The sequence below is a fragment of the Microcaecilia unicolor genome, chromosome 13, assembly GCF_901765095.1.
Source record: "Microcaecilia unicolor chromosome 13, aMicUni1.1, whole genome shotgun sequence".
Classification (NCBI taxonomy): domain Eukaryota; kingdom Metazoa; phylum Chordata; class Amphibia; order Gymnophiona; family Siphonopidae; genus Microcaecilia; species Microcaecilia unicolor.
Genome location: NC_044043.1, coordinates 8,248,321 through 8,270,604, shown reverse-complemented (window position 1 = coordinate 8,270,604; position 22,284 = coordinate 8,248,321). Strand labels below are relative to the sequence as shown.

The following is a 22,284-nucleotide window of genomic DNA, read 5'->3' as shown; positions in this document are numbered from 1 at the left end:
TTGTGAAAGAGTGAAAAATTGATTTCTTGGCCCTCGGGGATTGGGATTCTCATTTGACCCAATGTTCCAGGACAGCAGATAAAACTTTGTCTTTTATGGTGTTACGTCATGAAGGGATCACCCCTAACTCTCTGCTCCCCTTGGCTACAGAGTCTCAGTCATAAAGACTTGCCTGAACTCCACCCATGAGTAAGAAAGAACACTCCAAAATCAACTGCAGGACCCCCCCCCCCCCTTTGTCAATAAGAAAACTGTGATAAAATCATTCAGATGAGTCCGAGAGATGTCCCTAAGGCTAACCGAGGATTATGAGGGCCTCTCCTAGTATGGCAGAGATCATATCTGCATCCATCTTGCACACAAGAACAGGTCTTCCCCTGGATCCAAAAACAGCAATATTTATTTTAGTTATATTTGTACCCCGCGCTTTCCCACTCATGGCAGGCTCAATGCGGCTTACATATACAGGTACTTATTTGTACCTGGGGCGATGGAGGGTTAAGTGACTTGCCCAGAGTCACAAGGAGCTGTGCCTGAAGTGGGAATTGAACTCAGTTCCTCAGTTCCCCAGGACCAGAGTCCACCACCCTAACCACTAGGCCACTCCTCCACTCCACTGAGGTAAACATGTTCACCCCTATAATAATTCTGCTTGAAAAAATGCCTGTATTCCCGACCTGGTGAGGATAATACGGGTGAGCTAGGTTAGGAGAGGGGGAAATGTGTCTGTGTTGTGGGGTTTTTTCAGTCTCCATGCAGGAACAAAGTACCCCCCCCCCATTCCCCCTCCAGTCAGGGGAAATTCCCTTTCAAAATGAGTCTGCAGGCTTACGAAGAATTTAAAAATGGCCTCTCGTAAAACATCTCTGTGCAAATTCACCACACTGCTGCTGATACAACTTCATCACAGCTCTTTCCTCTCTCTTGGCCTGCGGCTGTTAGCTCAGCTGCCAATACAACGCTTGCCGCATGGGTGATGGCGTCTTCGGTGACGCTCCTGTCTACAAAATCATGTCGTCAACATGCAACACACTTACACTTATGTTTATTTAAAAATGGGGGCTGAAGCAGTACAATTTTACTCTTCTTTTTAACATAAAAATAAGATTTTAAATAAGGGCATAGGTAGAGAGAAATGTATTTAAAGAGAAAAACACATAGGCCTGCTGTTTTAAACTGAGCTCAGGAAAAGTTCTCTACGATGACGAATCACAGAAGGCAAAAGTAGAGACTAATACACGATTCACCACTGGAGACGTGAGTCCAACAGTCTTTATTATATCAGAGATAACGACCCGACACAGGCCGTGTTTCGACGCTAAAAAGCATCTGCATCAGGAGTCAATAAATACACCAAGTAATGAATGCAAAACGAAGAGTCCTACTTGTATATGTGTTGTCAACTCACTGATCACGTAGCACCAAACAGAATATATTGACCCCTGATGCAGACGCTTTTTAGCATCGAAACACGGCCTGTGTCGGGTCGTTATCTCTGATATAATAAAGACTGTTGGACTCACGTCTCCAGTGGTGAATCGTCTATTAGTCTCTACTTTTGCCTTCTGTTAAACTGAGCTCAGCCTGCACTCTCCTGCTCTTGCCCATACTGCCAGCTGGCCCAGACACTCCTGTCCCCGGCAGTAGGCTGGTGGAGCTTCAAAGTGACTGAGCAGGGTAGGCCCCAGAGCTGACAGCTGAGTGTGCACAGGACAGGTCCTCCAGCCTGCAGCCCTTCAGAGACAGAAATGTTTGTGTGTACATACACACAGGTCCAGCATCATACTCCCAGTATAAGCACACACACAAAATGAATGCATGGAGGTACAAACATGCAGATAAAAGTGCACAGATATTAGTTAATATAGCAACCAGTTGATAATCTTGTCTCTTTTCTGTATTGCGAATCTATCAATATGTACACTATTTGTAGTTTATTGGCTAATCTGTTACTCTCAGGCACTTCATCATTATGGAAATTCTAACTCTGTATTTTTAATGTAAACCGTAAGCCACATTGAAATCGAGCTTGTTTTCAGGATAACGTGGGCTATAAATGTCATAACTAAAGAAATACAAAAGGCAGACACGATCACACACATTCTGAAAGGTACAAAATGCTGCCTTCTGTTGCACTTGGAACTTGTTGAGTTACAGCAAAATAATAACGAAAGAGAAAATGCAGAAAGGTCTCACGGTAAACGAACACTGCAGTCACACTGCATGAGCCCAAGGAGCCCTTTACTCAGGGCACCTTAGAGAAACACTGCATCAAGGAGGAGGAGGAGGCCACAGCACAGCTCTCCCACCGCCTGCAGGAAACAGACCGCCACAGCACCACTCCTGCACACCAACACTATGGCCTGCTCCCCAGGAAGGAACACCAGGGGGCTGGTTCACACAGGAGCACAAGTGAAAAGTCAAGGCACTGATTGCCCATGGAGACACGCAGTCTGCGGGAACTGGAGTGCAGAGATTGGGGATTTGGATTTAATTACTGGCTTTTCCAAATCCAAGCTCAAGGCAAGTTACAAATTCAGGTGCAGTAGATAGATTCCAACTTCTAAGCTGCTCACTTATGCAGATATACAGGTGGAGGTTACATTTATAAAAAGCCACCTTGTACGAGGGGCATAGAAGCATCTAGTCGCAGTCTGTGCCTAAACGCTGGTGCATAGATCACGACCCTGCCCAATCTCCTCCCTTGAACACGCCTACCGTAAAGTCCAGTTGCACAATGTGTAAGGAAATTTGGAAAGGTACCCTTTATGATCGCAAATCAGCATTTTACGCTTGAAAAAGTTTTATAAACCCATGTGGAAAGTGGGAGATCACGGCACTGTGTGGCATTTGCTCTCACTGCTGAAAAAGGTGACACGGCTTGTCTTGGTTTTAAACCTCCTAAGTGCTACAATTAGAATGACCTGGCAGCAAGTTAATAATCCGATTGCCTACATTCATCGGACTCCCATTTTTATCGTCTTAAAAAAACCTCCTTCCTTCCAATTTTTTTGTTATTTTTACACTTTTATAATACGCACATGAAAAATATTTAGCGATTCTTGCTATCAATGATAATACATGTGACAGCTATGTCACGTCTATGATCGTTCATAAGAATTGCTAAATATTTCACAATAAAAATGGGAGTCTGATGTACGTAGGCACACAGATTGTTAACTGGCTGCCACAGTCGGGACATTTGAGGTCTTTTTCTTCCTTTTTAATAGATAAAGGACAAGGAGAGCGATTCATTTTTTTATTCCATTTGAAGGATAAGAACTATTTTGTCTTGTTTTATACTGTATTTACAGCAGGGGCGTATCTGGACTCTGGCGGTAGGGGGGGGGGGCCAGAGCCAGAGGGAGGGGGCACATTTTAGCCCCCCCCCCGGGCCACCGATCCCCCCCCCTCGCCACCAATGACACTCTCCACCCCCTCCCGCCGCCGCCAACCCTCCCCCGCTGCTGTCACTTACCTTTGCTGGCGGGGGACCCCAACCCCCCGCCAGCCGAAGTCCTCTCTTCCGTGCAGGCTGCAAGTTGCAACGCTTCCTGTTCTTCTGAGTCTGACGTACAACGCGCAGGACGTCGGACTGAGTTCCAAATTCTGAGTCTGACGTCCTGCACGTTGTACGTGCAGGACGTCAGACTCAGAAGAACAGGAAGCGTTGCAACTTGCAGCCTGCACGGAAGAGAGGACTTCGGCTGGCGGGGGCTTGGGGTCCCCCGCCAGCAAAGATCGGCGACGGGTTGGTGGGGGAGGTGGAGAGGGTCGATGGTCGGGGGGTCCAGGGCGAAATCTGCGGGGGCCCAGGCCCCTGTGGCCCCACGCATATACGCCCCTGATTTACAGTGTTGAAATTTTGGTTTTTGGTGGCTTCCACTCTATGGCTCAAACAGAGACATTGGGCATTTTCTGACACTTACGGAGGAAAGGGGGCTCTGTGATAGCAGAGGCCGTGAACAGTGGGCGAGCTGTGAGGGCAGCTAGCTGGCCACCTCTCAAGTCTTCCTGGCACAGGACAGGCAGGGCTGAGCTTGAGGAGTTAATGACTTCTCCCTGTGCGGAGGGAGGGAGGTGCATACATACTCTGGAGATTATCCATTACTCATGCCTTCTGCCTTTGATCTGAGCTGAGATGGGGAGGCAGAGCGTGTGGCAGCAGGTACAGGAACTACAAGAATCACTGCCTAGGAAGCTTCACCCTCCACTTCCACAATTACAGTCTTTGCCTTCAGGTAAGTGGCCAGAGGTCACAAGGCAAAGATTTACAGCTGTGAGATCAAAGGCAAAGCCACGGCTCAGTGTGTCTGAAGTATGAGGCAAGAAGGGAAGGGAAAAGGGATGGGCAAGGAGCAGAAGCAGTGAGGTGAGAAAGGGGGAGGGGAGGCAGAGAGAGAAAAAGAGCAGGGTGGTTAAGAGAAGACAGAAAAGAGGCAAGAGAGAAGCACAAAAAGGAGCAGGGGAAAAGAAAGGAGAAGGAGAATACTTCTATGGCCTTGCTAAGTATGATTTAAATCTATCTGGCCAGCCTGCATGTCTCCCTCCAGTCACCACTCTCCCCAGCAAGCATCAGTCCCTCTGCAGCCTTCTGACGCACTCATCACCAGAAACATTCATCTCTGAGGCACCCCACTCATCAGACACTTCTCTCCACCGACCTCCCCAAGTCTCACCACCGAGGCACCACATCCATCACGACAGAGATAGTTTGGGAGCCTGATGGCGGGAGCCACTACACTAAAATTGCCATTTAAAGGGCAGTCTACACCTTAGGTGAACCTTAAGCCCTGTGCCTTCTAATTTACCTTTCAGACTCCTAGCCAATCCCCCCCCCCCCCCCCCCCCCAAGATTTTAATAATTAAAGTCTGCAATCATAATTACCCCAATTTCATCCTGCTAGAATGCTCCTGTAAGAATACTTGACTGGATATCACAGTTTGAAATATTATTTATTTAGAGTTTGCTCACACCTTTCTGAATAGTAGCTCAAGGTGAGTTACATTCAGGTACACTGGGTATTTCTCTGTCCCTGGTGGGCTCACAATCTAATTTTGTACCTGAGGCAATGGAGGGTTAAGTGACTTGCCCAAAATCACAAGAAGCAGCAGTGGGATTTGAACTGGCCACCTCTGGATTGCAAGACCTGAGCTCTAACCAGACTAGGCCACTCCTCCGCTCCACTGGACTTGGGTACTGCTGCTGCCCAATCAGCCTACATTCACCTCCAACAATATGATCTCCCCCCTACTCCATTCCCCATCCTCCAAGCTAAGCTTAGGTCTCCCATATTTATCCTTGCTGGCTCTCACGTATTCCTAATCTCCAAGACCCCTCTAACAGAGTCATCGCTAAGCCCCTCACTAAGCACCATCCCCAATGGCACAGTCACCGGCACAAAATTCACCACTTAGCATACACCCCAGATGCACCTCACAAGGACGCATCCATTACGCTCAAGCAGAAGCACCTTCCTATCACGCAAGCTGCTCACCACTTCATCCAGCCTCCAACAGAGTGAAAGACAGAACTGATGGACCACTGAAAGGGGAGGGGGGGGGGGGGGGTCCCACAACTATAGCAATCTGCACCTGTCACAGATATCCACCAGCAAGCCACAAGCACACCTGCACCTCTGATGGCCCTTTGCACTCATTTCCAGTAACTATTTCCTGAAAATAGTACACCAGGCTGGAAAAAGCATGACCAATAGGACATTCTAGGAGCCAAAGAGGAAATTTTGAACACCTCCCATGCTTCTGTTCTCCTGCTTTCCCCCTCCACAATCCTCCTTCACCATGTGCCTCTTCTGCAGCACCATCCTCCATCCCATCCCCTCCATCGGACCACAGGGAAAACAACGATCCACCAGCAGCACAGGAAGACACACTAAGCACTTACTTCTATGCCCCATTACCTTGCCTCTCCTTCTCACCACCAGCTATGGAATCTAGACAAGACCACTCCCCAGCTTTCCATGCTGCTTCTCAGGGAGTTAACAGAAATGGATCCTGCATTTGCCGTAGCTTCTCTCTTCAGTGGCCAAAGAGAGTCTTCACTGGTCACAGACACTTCACTTCCTCCTCTAACAGGTCTCAAATGGGGCAGAGAAAGGACAGTAGGGAGCACAGGACTAACTCACTTTGAGAACTGTGTGCCAATACCCATATGTTATATTGTGCACTTGTAAAGTTTCTAGCCTTGCCTAGAACATTTGTCTACAGTTTTCCATGATACCATAAGAAGCTTCCATTGCTATGGCTTCTCGAGATTCCCCTACAGTTCCTTTAATCTCCTCCAACACACACTACTACTACTACTACTTAACATTTCTAAAGCGCTACAAGGGTTACGCAGCGCTGTACAATTTAACATAGAAGGACAGTCCCTGCTCAAAGAGCTTACAATCTAAAGGACACGTGAACAGCGAGTCTGATGGGGGCGGTCAAATTGGGACAGTCTGGATTTCCTGAAAGAGTTAGGTGCCGAACGCAGCATTGAAGAGGTGGGCTTTAAGCGAAGACTTGAAGATGGGCAGGGATGGGGCTTGGCGTATGGGCTCGGGAAGGTTGTTCCAAGCATAGCGCTCTTCCACCCATCCCTACAGGTTCCCACCACAGTACTATGACTCCCTCCCCCTTCCCTATAGATCCTCCTCCTCCCCCCAGTGTCAGAGCGCCCTCACTCTTTGCTACAGCTCCCCAACCCCCACAATGTCACAACTCTCCTGCCTCATATCATCACAACTCCCTCACCCTTTCCTACAATTCCCCCACATGGTGCCATCCTTTCTCCTACAGCTCCCCCCCTCCCCACCCACAGGGACACAGCTCCCTCACCCTTCCCTACAGCTCCACCATATGAAGCCACCCTTCCCTACAGCTCCCCCCCCTCCCACAGCATCACCACTCCCTCACCCCTACAGCTCCCCAGGAGCCTATGCTCTTTATTCCCTACAGCACCCCCCCCCCCCCCCCCCACTACTCTCTAAAGCAAGGGTTCTCAATCCTGCCCTTAAGACACACCTAGCCAGTCAGGTTTTCAGGATACCCACAATGAATATTGCATGAGATCGATTTACATGGAAAGGAGGCAGTGCATATGAATTAATCTTCTGCATATTCAATGAGGATATCCTGTGAAACCTGTATTCCAAGGACTGGGCCGATGATCTGTGCTCTAAAATAATGACTAGTAGCTTGGAAGAAAATAGGTCTAAAAAGATTTTAAAGGCAGAGAAAGAAGACAACCTACATCGCTGCAAGGCCCTGCAAGTAGAAGCTGAATGTTATACAGACAAACTATAGCTGTACCTGGGGCACAACTCCATACCTAGTCCTGCCTTTGCCCGCCTCCTGCTTACTGATGCTATGAATCAGGGAGAGACAGATCCCTCCCTGGGTGAGCTGAATCCTAGCAGCAAACAATAGGGCCTTTGTACAAAGCTTGACCCAGCAGAATACAAGCAAAGAGAATCCCAGATTCTACACAGTGACATAGTAAATGACGGCAGATGAAAAACGGCAAGGTCCATCTAGTCTGCCCAACAATTTGGCTGCAGCCTAGCATAATCATACATGTTCTATGAAGCCAACGTATAAAACAATATGCCATTATAACCCTAATGTTCTCTCGCCATTGTTCTATCGCCGATCACTTCCCCATTGTTACATTCTACTGTTCCATTCCCAAACTATGTTTGACTTCGACTGTCTTCCCATAACTCTTCTCAATATAACCCATAACCATATTGTAACCAATGTAATTCCATGACTCACAATGTATTGTAAGCCACACTGAACCCGCAAATAGGTGGGAAAATGTGGGATACAAATGCAATAAATAAATAAAATAAAATAAACCACCCCTATACTATGGTATGTTATAAAAGGATTCGCTCTCGCCTATTCCCTCAAAAAAAATCCAAAATCCCAGGAATAACATGTATAGAATGTTTGTACGTTTGGGAAGCTCGCCAGGTGCCCTTGGCCTGGATTGGCCGCTGTCGTGGACAAGATGCTGGGCTCGATGGACCCTTGGTCTTTTCCCAGTATGGCATTACTTATGTAATTCAAGATTCGAAGGAAATTACAATTAAAAACAGACATCAGGAATTACAGTAAAAACTAGAAATATCAAGTCATTCATAAATTAATATACAAATGAGTTTTTAAAGCTTTAGGGAATGAATAATAATTTCTTACTAAGCGTAACTCAGACGGAAGATTACACTACCTAACAGCTGCTAATATTTACATTCATTTCCAAAACTGATATAAATGTGGACACACACTGACCATACAAGTCTCTATACGATGCCATATTTTCGCTTAACTGAAACCGCTGTTAAAGCACTAGGCCCACAAATGGGCCACGTTATCCAGGTCTTCAACTGTTCCATCCAAGTCTGGGATTTATCAAAGGCTTTCCCTCCCAATGCTCTGCACTCGATCCTTATTCGTGAAAGATGTGGATCAACTATTCCCCTGACAAATTGTTACAACTTTGTTGAGCATGAATTAGCCTTTAGATAAATGAAAATTTGCAATAATTGTACCTGCCACTCTACTTACACCCCTCTATGCTTTGTTTAAAGTTGGAAAGATGTTTAATGCTCTTTCTATATAGGGGTCCCCTGTGTTTCCCCCCCCCCCCCCACCCCAAGTGCTTTTGAATTCAGTCACTATTTTTGTTCTCACCACGTTCCCTGGGTGGGGAATCCCAGGTACCCACCATCCTCTCCACGAAAACGTTTTTTCTAATGTTACTTCTAAGTCTGTATGCGTAGACTGGATAAGCCGTAAGGTCTCTCTCTGCCTTCATTTTCTCTGTTTCTATCTCTACCGTCCTGCAACCTCAATTCAGGTACTTTAGTTCTACCATTTCCCAGTCTCTGAAATAGACCTGTTCCTATATGAATATTGTTCAAGTATTTAAAATATCCGTATCATATCTCTCCTGTCCCTCTTTTCCTCTAGGCTATACATATATTCAAGTCTTCAAGTCTCTTCTCATGTCTTTTGGCGCAAACCCTATACTATTTTAGTCACCTTCCTCTGAACCGCCTCAAGTCTTTATCTCCTTAGTGAGATACGACCTTCAAAACTGAACACAGTGCTCCATGTGGAGCCTTACCAATGACCTATACAAGGGTATTAACGCCTTCTTTTTTTCTGCTGGTTAAGTCTCTCTCTATGTAGCCTAACATCCTTCTGGTTTTGGTCACTGCCTTGTCACATTGTTTTTGCCACCTTGAGATCCTCAGACACTATCATCCCGAGGTCCCGTCTCTTGATCTGTGCTTATCAGCCTCTTGCCTGCTATCATTGCCAGACCTTAGACCATTTTTCTAATTTTTGAAGATCACTTCTCATGTTGTCCACAGTCCACTCCCTCTGAGATGTCTATTCTATTGCTTGCATTCATGTCATCCACAAAGAGACAATTTCTTCATCTAACCATTTGGTACTGTTGCTGATTAATATATTGAATAGAACTGGTCCCAGTACTGATTCATGAGGCACTCCACTACTCACCTTTCTTTTTTCTGAGAGGATTCCATTTACCACCAACCTTTGTCATCTGTCAGTCAACCAGCTTCCATTCCAGCTCACCACTTTGGATTCTAACTTCAGCCCTCTCGATTTATTCATGCATCTCCTATGGGAAACTGTATCAAAGGCTTCGCTGAAATCCAAGTAGACTACATCTAGTGTGTATCCTCTATCCAGTTCTTTGGTTACCCAATCAAAGAAAAATCAATCATATTCATTTGGCATGATTTTCCTTTGGTAAAATCATTTTGTCTCAGATCTTGTAATCTGTTGGATTCCAAGAAGTTTACTATTGTTTCCCAGCAGCATATTAATTAGTTTTCCAACCACCAAAATGAGGCCTACCAGCCTGTAGTTTCCCACTATTTCTCTGACCCTATTTTTAAAAACATAGAAAACTGTAGGCAGATAAAGACCATATTGCCTATCCAGTCTGCCCATTCATAACATCTACTCTCCCCTACATACTTCTCCCAAGCTTTCTTGAATTCAGATACTGTCTTTGTCTCTACCATTTTCCCCAGGAGACCATTCCACAAATTCACCACCCTCTCTGTGAAGAATTTCCTCAGGTTACTTCTGAGTCTATCCTCTTTCACCTTCTTCCTATGCCCTCTCATTCCAAAGCTTCCTTTCAATTGCAAGAGACTCACCACCTGTTCATTTATGCCACATAGGTATTTAAATGTCTATTATATCTCCCATCTACTGCCTTTCTTCCAAAGTATACATATTGAGATCTTTAAGTCTGTCCCTATACACTAGATGATGAAGACCACTGATCATTTTAGGAACTGCCCTCTGGACCAACTACATCCTGTTTATATCTTTTTGAAGGTGCGATCTCCAGAATTGCATACAATATTCTAAATGAGATCTCACCAGAGTCTTATACAGGGGCATCATCACTTCCTTTTTCCTACTGTCCATTTTTAACCGTCGCCTTTTCTATCTGTTTGGCCACCTTAAGATCATTACATACGATCACACCCAACTCCTGCTCCTCATTCGTGCACAAAATTCCTCACCCTTAACCTGTACCGCTCCCTTGGGTTTTTGCAGCCCAAATGCACAACCCTACATTTTTTAGCATTAAATCTACGCTGCCAACTTCCAGACCATTTATCCAGCTTTGCTAAGTCCTTCCTCATGTTATCCACACATTACTGCAGACTTTGGTATCATCCAAAAACCATTATACAAAACAAGCAAACCTTACCAGACAGTCCTTCAGCAATATCACTTACAAAAATGTTAAAAAGAACCGAACCTTGCAGCACACCACTGCTAACATCCTTTTCCTCAGAATGAGCTCCATTTACCACTATGCCCTGTCGTCTACCACTCAATCAGTTCCTAGCCCAGTCAGTCACTTTAGGCCCCATACTGAGGGCACTCAGTTTATCAGTCGTCTACGCAGAACCATGTCAAAGGCTTTGCTAAAATCTAAATACACCACATCTAGAGCTCTCCCTCAATCTAACTCTCTGGTCACCCAGTCAACAAAATCAATCTTATCTGTCTGACCAGACCTGCCTCTAGTGAAACCATGTTGCCTCAGTTACTGTAATCCACTGAAGTCCAAAAACTTTATTTTTGCGACAAGGGGCCACATCCACTTGTCTCCAATCCCTTAGAACCTCTCCTGTCTTCAAGGATCTATTAAATAAATCTTTAAGAGGACCCACCAAGATTTCTGAGTTCCCTCAATATTCTGCGATGTAATCCATCTAGCCCCATGGCTTTGTCCACTTTCAGTTTTTCAAGTTGCTCATAAACACTTTCTTCTGTGAATGGTGCAACTTATACTACTTTCCCATATGTACTTTTGTCAGCCAACCATGGCCATCTCCAGGACTTTCTTTGTTTATCTCATTACTCTCAGCATCTTTCAGTCTTGCAATTCCATTTCTAGACTTCCTTCTTTCCTTAAAATACCTGAAAAAGTGTTGGCATCTCTTTTTACATCTCTAACCATGTTTTCTTCTGCCTTTGCTTTTGCTAGCTGTTTTTCTCTCTTTGCTTCTTTGAACTTTATCTGGTATTCTTTTCTGTGTTCCTTTTCTTGCATTCTTCTGTATTTCTTTTGCCTTGGAGAACCATATCAATTTCTTTTTCCCTTGCCTTTGTTTATATTCCTTACATAAAGATCTGTTGCACATTTATAGCACTTTTCAGCTTGGGCTACTGTTTTTCCATTTCTCTTAGGTCCTCCCACCTCTTCAGCTCTTTATTCAAGTATTTTCTCATTTTACTGAAGTCAGAATGTTTGAAAACCAGGATCTCAGTTTTGTGTTTCTACGCTCTGCTTTACCTCTTATATCAAACCATACCATGTGATAATCATTACTGCCCAAGTGGGCATCTGTCTGGACATTAGATGCACTTTCTCTATTTGGAAAATGTGTCTAATGTAGCCAAGTGGTACTCCCAGTTCACTAAAGCTCAAGTTGGTCCCTCCCCACCATGTCAATCATTTCACTTCTCTCTTCCACCCCCAAAGCCCCTTCTCTCTCAATTCACCCCTTTCCCTCACCCGAATTTCTCATTTCCTTCACATCACCCTCAGTGTTCCCCTTCCCCGTTTCCATTATGACGACCACGCCTTCCTTTAAAAATTTCTCATGTTCTCTTTTCCTTCTCCAGCTTTCTCCTTTCTCTGTCTGCCTCCAAAGAAGCACCTTTTCTTTCCCAAAGAATCATCCTTTCCCTCCCATCGATCCCTCATATCTCTTTGCCTTTTGCTACTCTGCCCTTAATAAATCCCTTTCTTCTGGCCCTGCTATCATCTTCCTCACTTGACAGGTAGGATGCCACGCACCTTGTTAGCCAGCGACAGGCAAGGATGATCTTTCTCTGGGTTTTCCAACTTGACGATGGCGACAAATCCAGGGGCAGGGTTTTCATCCTCACTGCTATTACAAAGGAAAATCGGATGGAACTGTGGAGAGCAAACGAGAGAAGGATTAGGACAAACAAGAGCATTCCCTCTAAGCCCTTTATGGAGGAGGAAAGGGAAGGGAAGGGGTGAATAAAGGAATCAGAGACCAGATGCACACAACACCTGAAATTACCTCCTGGATGGATAAGCCCAGAAATGCTTCTCTTTATTTAAGAAACAACTGTATCGGCACCATTAATGGCACTACGAAAAATGTGAACCTGTTTATTGTCTGTAATTACTTATTTAGGTCTTCTAAACAGGTTTCTAATTCATGCTCTAAGAAATGAACACACTTCATATCATGGAAGACAAGGACCGTAAAGCTTGTCCAATCTAATCGATTTGTTACTTTATGCTACAAACACACACACACGTTATAATTTCTGGTTTTCCCTGCAAGTCTTCACAAGCAAGAATCCTCTGTGCTTATCCTAGTCTCTTAAATTCTATTCCTGCTTTGTCGCCATCCCCTAAAGACCTCTCCAACCATTCACCACAATTTCTTTAAAGGAACATTTTCCAGCATCAGTGCTGAGTGGAGCTTCTTTCAGCCTCTTGTACTAGAGCTACCCTCCCACTGAAAACGTTCATACTTTCGAGGTGTTCAAATATAATCCTCACCCCCCCTCCCCAACACACACTTCTCCACTAGTGTTCACTTATGGTGATATTGTGTGGAGCACATGCTGTGGGGTTTTCATACAGCTACTGTCTAGCTACACTTTTGTTATAACATGTGATTTATATTTGGGATTGCGATTGATGTATATTTAGGTGAGCATATTACTCCCTATCTCTGCAAATTCATTATTATCTGTTGATTGGTGGGTGAAGTAAAGAATATTAATGTGGTGTTTAACGCCTTAAATGGCTTGTCACCACTTTATCTTTGGCTATATTCTGCTGCACACCCCATGCTCTGAAAACTCTGTTTATTACAAGTCGCTGGGGCGAAAGTTTTTAGCAAGATTGAAATACGACCCCAAATGTTTTCATAAATGGCTCCTATATTACAGAATTCTCTTCCACCATGCTTGCACACTGAAAACGATTTTTGTTTTATCATTTAGAAAGAAGTTTAAAGCTTTCTTACTTTCAGAAGGGTTTTCCCCAATCTTGATGTGCTTCATTATAGACTCTAGGATTCTTGGACAATTGTGGATTAGCTATTAATGTCTTTAGGTTCACTGTTTTTAGTTTGGCTTGATGTAATTTTTAAAAGTATGTTATATGTTAATTCTGTGAGCATATATTTATGTTTAAACTGGTTTATTGACGATATGTATAATACAGATCAACTTGAATTATTCATACAACATGGCTCAGTATACAAAATCGACATTCCAACAACATACCCAACATCGTTAATCACTTTTTTTTCGTTTTCTTCCCCCCCCCCCCCCCCCTACAACTTTTTATGTGTGAACATTTTTATTTGTCGCAATTTTAATTGCAATACAAACTTTCCATGTATTAGCCTCTTGGTCTAGATCAATAAGTAAAAGAGAAAAGGAATACCAACTGAGCAATAACTAGGCTTGCCTTTTCCATCACTTATTTTTGTTTAATCTGTAACTCCTTTAATCCCTTATGTTTGAATCATTTTACTGAAATTTTCCAAATAATAAACAGAACCAAAGGCAAGAACATGAGACACAGAGGCATGTTGTACAAATCGGAGCGCCAAGGACCTTGACTCTTATAGCCCTTCTTTTTCAAAGTTGCACTAGTGATTCTGGTACAGCAAATTCATATATAAATTTTTATATATTGAAAGTTAAATCTTCCTTTAATAATGATAATAAATCACCATAGCTGTTATCTTATTTAATAAATAAACAGAGAGCTAACATAACACAAACAGGCTATATACATAGAGCTCTCAATCTCTACACTTGCCTTAAGGAACCATTACTTGCTACAAAGAACTAACTAGCAACAGTCCACTATAGAAAGCTTTCTATAGTGGACTGTTGATAGTTATTATCATTATTAAAGGAAGATTTAACTTTTAATATATAAAAATTTAAGTCTCCAAGTAGCATATGGAAAGTTCTTCTTTCTTTTTTTTCTCTCACTTTTCGCAATTTGTTTGCCGTGTCCTCATCTTGATTGAGGAAAGCACCCTGCTGGTTTTTTACGTTTCAATCTCATGTCCTGCTTGGACTATTGTGAGTTATCTGTGTTTTTATTATTTTGATTATGTATGTTTTCAAGTAACATTATAGTAATAGACTTCTCATATTAAGGTATTCATCCAACATATATGCCATTCCTTTCTGAAAGAGATACTGATCACAAATTACATTTTAAATAAGTATTGCCATAGAATCTTTTCTGTGTGGCCGTTGTCTTGTTGAATCATATGATTTATTTTGGTCCTTTTAATATTTTATTTTACCTTTTTTGTATATATATAATTATAATTGACATTTTAAATGTATTATAAACATATATCGCCATATATACAGTGGGGGAAATAAGTATTTGATCCCTTGCTGATTTTGTAAGTTTGCCCACTGACAAAGACATGAGCAGCCCATAATTAAAGGGTAGGTTATTGGTAACAGTGAGAGATAGCACATCACAAATTAAATCCGGAAAATCACATTGTGGAAAGTATATGAATTTATTTGCATTCTGCAGAGGGAAATAAGTATTTGATCCCCCACCAACCAGTAAGAGATCTGGCCCCTACAGACCAGGCAGATGCTCCAAATCAACTCGTTACCTGCATGACAGACAGCTGTCGGCAATGGTCACCTGTATGAAAGACACCTGTCCACAGACTCAGTGAATCAGTCAGACTCTAACCTCTACAAAATGGCCAAGAGCAAGGAGCTGTCTAAGGATGTCAGGGACAAGATCATACACCTGCACAAGGCTGGAATGGGCTACAAAACCATCAGTAAGAAGCTGGGCGAGAAGGAGACAACTGTTGGTGCCATAGTAAGAAAATGGAAGAAGTACAAAATGACTGTCAATCGACAAAGATCTGGGGCTCCACGCAAAATCTCACCTCGTGGGGTATCCTTGATCATGAGGAAGGTTAGAAATCAGCCTACAACTACAAGGGGGGAACTTGTCAATGATCTCAAGGCAGCTGGGACCACTGTCACCACGAAAACCATTGGTAACACATTACGACATAACGGATTGCAATCCTGCAGTGCCCGCAAGGTCCCCCTGCTCCGGAAGGCACATGTGACGGCCCGTCTGAAGTTTGCCAGTGAACACCTGGATGATGCCGAGAGTGATTGGGAGAAGGTGCTGTGGTCAGATGAGACAAAAATTGAGCTCTTTGGCATGAACTCAACTCGCCGTGTTTGGAGGAAGAGAAATGCTGCCTATGACCCAAAGAACACCGTCCCCACTGTCAAGCATGGAGGTGGAAATGTTATGTTTTGGGGGTGTTTCTCTGCTAAGGGCACAGGACTACTTCACCGCATCAATGGGAGAATGGATGGGGCCATGTACTGTACAATTCTGAGTGACAACCTCCTTCCCTCCGCCAGGGCCTTAAAAATGGGTCGTGGCTGGGTCTTCCAGCACGACAATGACCCAAAACATACAGCCAAGGCAACAAAGGAGTGGCTCAGGAAGAAGCACATTAGGGTCATGGAGTGGCCTAGCCAGTCACCAGACCTTAATCCCATTGAAAACTTATGGAGGGAGCTGAAGATGCGAGTTGCCAAGCGACAGCCCAGAACTCTTAATGATTTAGAGATGATCTGCAAAGAGGAGTGGACCAAAATTCCTCCTGACATGTGTGCAAACCTCATCATCAACTACAGAAGACGTCTGACCGCTGTGCTTGCCAACAAGGGTTTTGCCACCAAGTATTAGGTCTTGTTTGCCAGAGGGATCAAATACTTATTTCCCTCTGCAGAATGCAAATAAATTCATATACTTTCCACAATGTGATTTTCCGGATTTAATTTGTGATGTGCTATCTCTCACTGTTACCAATAACCTACCCTTCAATTATGGGCTGCTCATGTCTTTGTCAGTGGGCAAACTTACAAAATCAGCAAGGGATCAAATACTTATTTCCCCCACTGTATATATTTTTTTTGTGAGTTTTATTGAGTGATAAAATTGTATGAGGTATTTTGTTATAATTGTTGTGAGTCTGATTCTTTATATATGTAAGTATAAATGATATTTCATTATGCTAATTATTGTTTGGACTATTGTTTTTATGCTATCTAAATCAGTTATCTCTATTTCAGATTATTATCATATGCATAACAGAGAATTTATGGTTATGTCTTATTTGTGTTACTCAAATTTGTACGTTTGTAAACATAGGTTTATGCAAGTATTTATGTTTATTTCCTCGACGATATTTGATTTCTCCTTCCAAGTGTTTGATTGATTTTATATATCTGATATGGTTTCTTTTTCATTATTAACGTTTTATGATATAGTATTATACAAATATATATGTTTTTAATTGTATTTGATTTTATTTGCTTTTGTAGAGCCCCTGACGCAGCCCTTGTGGGCGAAACATAGTCTGTGTCGGGCGAATCTCTGAAAATAAAGTTTTGAACCATATCACTGATTGATATACAATCTCATAGGACATTTAGGGCCTCTTTAAGAAAGCCGCGGAGTCGTAGCCAACCCGAACGGGAGGGCTCTGAACTGGAAGTGTCGGCCCAGCACTGCAAAGTGCAGAAAGTGCTGATGAGGCGGCCAGATGGGAATATGTAGGTAAGCTTCCTTGATGTCCAGGGAGGCCAGGAATTCTCCCTTTTTCACCGCAGCTATTACGGAGCGGAGGGTCTCCGTCCGGAAGTGCCGAACTTTCAAGGCCTGATTGACTCCCTTGAGGTCGAGAATAGGCCGAGCAGATCCCTCTTTCTTTGGCACCACAAAGTAAATGGAGTAGCGCCCCTTGCCAAGCTGATCTACTGGCACCGGGACCACCGCGCCCAGGTGGATCAGGTTGTTCAAAGTCTGCTGCACGGCAGTTGCTTTGACCGGAGACTTGCAAGGAGAGTTTACAAACCCGTCTCTTAGGGGTCGGCAGAACTCTAGCTTGTAGCAGTCTCTGATGACTTCCAGAATCCAAACGTCTGAAGTTACCCTGGTCCACTCGCCCAGAAACGAGGACAACCTTCCTCCTATCTGCACTGGGCCATGGACCAGGTCCCCGTCATTGGGTACGCGACCCTGGGGGCGGGCCGGAGGACGAACCTCCGGGACGGCGGTCCCTACAAAAGGAATGCTGCTTGGGGGAGAAGTTCCGTTTAAAGGAAGCGGAGGCAGAGGAGCCCGACTTGCCCGGGCGATACCGACGGGCTTCCTGGAATCGGCCCTTAGACGAACCAGGGCGGGCACTGTCGGCCCGAGTCCTGACCTCCGGCAACCTCTTGCCCTTGGACGTGCCCAGCTCCGTCACAATCTTGTCCAGCTCGTCCCCAAAGAGCAGCTTGCCTTTAAAAGGCAACTTGGCTAGGCGAGATTTAGAGGCACGGTCAGCAGACCACTGCTTAAGCCAGAGCCACCGCCGCGCAGAGACTGTCTGAGCCATGCCCTTGGCCGAGGCTCTCAAAACATCATACAGCAAGTCTGCCAAGTAGGCCAAACCCGACTCCAGGGTCGGCCATTCCGCCCTCCAGGAAGGGTCCGAGGGGGAAGCCCGCTGCAAAACAGTCAGGCACGCCCTAGCCACGTAGGAGCCGCAAACCGAGGCTTGCAAACTCAGAGCGGCCGCCTCAAAGGACGACTTTAAGGCCGTCTCCATTCTCCTGTCCTGGGCATCCTTCAGGGCAGTGCCACCTTCCACCGGCAGCGCCGTTTTCTTAGTCACGGCAGTGATTAAGGAATCTACCGTGGGCCAGACAAAGGCTTCCCGTTCCCCCTCAGGTAAGGGGTACAGACGGGACATAGCCCTGGCTACTTTCAGGCTCGCCTCAGGGGCATCCCATTGCGCTGAAATTAAGGTCTGCATGGCTTCATGAACGTGGAAGGTTCTAGGCGGGCGCTTCGTTCCCAGCATAATGGAGCCAGTAGAGGCTGAGAGAGAGCTTTCCTCCGGAGAGGCAATCTTCAAAATGCTCATGGCCTACACAAGCAGGTTGGGCAAATCCTCTGAGCGAAAAAGCCGCGCTGCAGAGGGGTCGTCCGCTCCATCCGAGCGAGGATCAGTCTCTTCCATCGATTCCGCTAAGGATCTCTGGGAGAACTCAGACACGCTGCCGTCATCCACATCAGAGGAGACAGAGTCCCCCGAGGGTGGAAGATCCACCCGAGGGTGCTTAAGCATAGAAGCCTCATCACCCCGATCAGAGGGGTGAGCAGGGGCAGTGTTCTGCATAAGAAAGGCCTGATGCAGCAGCAAAATGAACTCAGGGGAGAAACCCCCCAGTCTGTGCATTTCTGCAGCCTGTGCCGCGGCCCTAGAGGCACCCTCCATCTGCGCTCCCAGGAGCGGGGGAGGTGTGTTGCATGTCCAAAATGGCGTCCGGCGTGAAACTCCGAGAAGGAGCCGCGCGGGAAGAAGGGCGTTTTAATTTCGCCAACTTCTTACTGTCGCCCGATTCAAGGGCGACCAAGCTGTTAACGTCTCCCATCTCGAGGGCAGCCCAAGAAGAAGCCAACCGAGCCGCGTGGCCGTTCACGACCGGGAGGGCGGCCAGCGGGGGATGGGTGCCTAAGGCGGGAAAGGCCGCCGCGCCGGAGGAAAAAACGGTGAACTCTCCCGGCTCCGAAAGGGCGCCCAAAAAGGGCGACTCTACCTTCGATCCCCCCGCTTCCCCGCTAGGCGCGCGAATGCATTCCAGGGAGCGTCTTTTTGCGCCCTTGCCATCCGAGGCCATAGCCACGTGGAGACCGTTCGAGAAACCCCCTGCCCGCTAGTAAAAGGTAAAAATTACCTGCTTCTTGCTCCGAGCAGTGACGACTTGTTCCAGTGAGCAGCTGCAAATGGACGTCCTTTTTGAATGTTTAAAAAAAAATTTTTTTTTTGTTTAATGGAGCCAGCGGGAGGGGGGAGAAAAGGAGGGACCTGGCACCACCAGGTTTGCACTTGCTCACGAAGAGCCCTCAACCCCAGGTACTCAACAAAACCTAAACAATTAGGCTTGGAGACCTAGCCAGAGCTGCTGCTGTGTGACCACACACCTGCTGAGACAGAGAACATACTGGGGAATTTCCGGCAGCATATGACCACATATAGGGAGGCAAAAGATTGCTCTCTATCTCCACCTGCTGGTAGATGGACACAACCCACCAGTCTATGGATTGATCAGCTTGATGATAGGGAACAAATTTTGTTCTAAAAGACAGTTATTGTCTGCTCTTTGGCTGCTGGAGAGATAGCACTGCTACTGACCTGAATTAGGTGTTAATTAAGGTGTGAGGAAGTAGAATATTTGTAAAGGTTATTAAGGGCAATCAGATTACTGAGTTAGCTTGAAAGGGTCTGTTTGAAGCAGTCCCCTTAAGTTAAGAGGAAAGGTCCCACTTAACTTTCTTTATGAAAAGTTATGAGAGAAAAGAACAATTCTCTGGTAAGTGAACATTGTTTTGTTCTGTTCTTTGGAAACTTAAAGATTGGGGTTTAAAGGAGGAATTGTAGGTTATTTATAGGCAGAATAAAAAAAAGCAAACTTTACCAACTAGACTCTATACCCTTTTCACCCTAGTTTTAAAACTTGAACTTTGTACCACAGCATTAAGAGATAGCCTCTAGCAGGCACAGCAGGGCCTAGTTCAGTCTTTGCTGGAGGATGTGGTAACAGTAGTTAACGTTTCTGGGTTTAAAAAAGGTTTGGACAAGTTCCTGGAGGAGACGTCCATAGTCTGCTACTGAGACAAGACATGGGGAAGCAACTGCTTGCCCTGGGATTGGTAGAATGGAATGTTGCCACGATTTAGGTTTCTGCCGGGTACTTGTGATCTGGCTTGGCCACTGTTGGAAACAGGATACTGGTCTATTTGGACCATTGGTCTGACCCAGTATGGCTACTCATATGTTCTTATGTAACTGCACACACCCTGCCCATACTCTGCCAAGTCCACTGGACTCTGACCGCGCTGGCTATTTTAAGTACACTAGACATTAGTGTGGGCTCGTGCTAACTGCTCAGTGCCCCAAAGAGGGGCAAAAAGAGAGGAAAGATTAGAGGGCAAAAGGGTGGGGTGGGGGGAGAAAGAGAAGGTGAGAAGTTAAATGGGGAAACTATTAATAATTACAATAAGCAAACATTTTTTTGGAACTGTTGAAAGTGTTGTTCCTCCTTGAAACATTTGAAAAACAAAAGACTGCTATGTGAAGTCAAATTAAAAGAACGTCTACACTCTTATAAAGCAAATACCCTCCGTGCCCCACCTAGCTTGGTCCCATGTGCCCTCATTGCAGAAAACCCCTTCCACTTCTGATCCATATGCTCTTTAACACAATATTTCATTTATTTGGATTTTATTCACACCTTTTCAGTAGTAGCTCAAGGTACACTGGGTATTTCCCTGTCCCTGGAGAGCTCACAATCTAGGTTTGTACCTGAAGCAATATTGGGTTAAGCGACTTGCCCAAGATCACAAGGAGCAGCAGGCCACCTCTGGATGTCAAGACCGGTGCGCTAACCATTAGGCCACTCCTCCACTCAATATACCCCCCCAAACATGGCTCCATTAACTCCCTAGCAATACATCTCTCTAGGAATAGTCTTGATATAATCCCAAACACAGGACACCCCTAAATCTAGTCCTGTACACACTGTGAAACAATAAACCACAAAATCCAGTTTCACAGAACTGTCAATGCAGAAATAGTGACTTGCCTGCAAAAGATCTCTCCAACCTGATCCTTCTGCATGACATAGCAAACTGATCTTGCTTCCTAACAAGCCTCATTTTACTCTCGATAGATATGGAATAGTCATATTTTTACACAGTTTTTTCTAGAACATGATAATATATGGGACTGGGTAGTTTACTCAAAAGCTGATTAAACTTTTCAGCTTTTTATTGCTTCATACACTATCTGCCATCAAACACTACTTCTCAGATAATGTACAGCAAACAACTCTTTAATCCTGGAATGCCGTGCAGACAACTGTGTTGCATAAAACTTGCAGACTCTGCACAGCAATGAGAAGGAATGCCGTGTCAGCCATTACAGAACACTCCCTGCCTACACAGCATCCGAACACAGGAGACTGGATTTACAGTACAATCTATACAATTGTCAAGATCGGTGACATCACGACAGTCACTTGAGCACTAGAACACGGGAGACTGGATTTCTATTCTGTACAATTGTCAAGCTCTGTGACATAACAACAGTGTTTTCATCTGAGCACTAGAACACAGGAGATAAGATCTGTGACGTGTTGACAGTGTTTTCACCTGAGCACTAGACCACGGGTGATCGGATTTACATTTCCAAAAATACTAGGTCTAGGGGGCATGCGATGAAGCTACAATGTAGTAAATTTAAAACAAATCGGAGAAACTTTTTCTTCACTCAACGTGTAATTAAACTCTGGAATTCGTTGCCAGAGAATGTGGTAAAGGCAGTTAGCTTAGCGGAGTTTAAAAAAGGTTTGGACAGATTCCTAAAGGAAAAGTCCATAGACCATTATTAAATGGATTTGGGGTTATCAATAGAAATCAAACAAAATAAAACATGGAGAAGATAAGCAGTATAAAATGTTTTGTACTTTTTGGGGATCTTGCCAGGTATTTGTGACCTGGACTGGTCACTGTTGGAAACAGGATGCTGGGCTTGATGGACCATTGGTCTTTTCCAGTATGGCAATACTTAT

The 22,284-nt window shown here is 44.8% G+C and overlaps 1 protein-coding gene across 1 annotated transcript in view; it reads right to left on the bottom strand.

Moving 5' to 3' along the window:
* The window catches only part of RNF43 (ring finger protein 43), a 162,539-nt gene that overhangs the window by 64,456 nt on the left and 75,799 nt on the right, over window positions 1–22,284 (bottom strand). Inside the window, exon 3 of the mRNA XM_030222590.1 lies at window positions 12,380–12,499. Within this exon, the coding sequence (XP_030078450.1) occupies window positions 12,380–12,499 (120 nt within the window). The remainder of the gene's footprint in view (window positions 1–12,379; window positions 12,500–22,284) is intronic.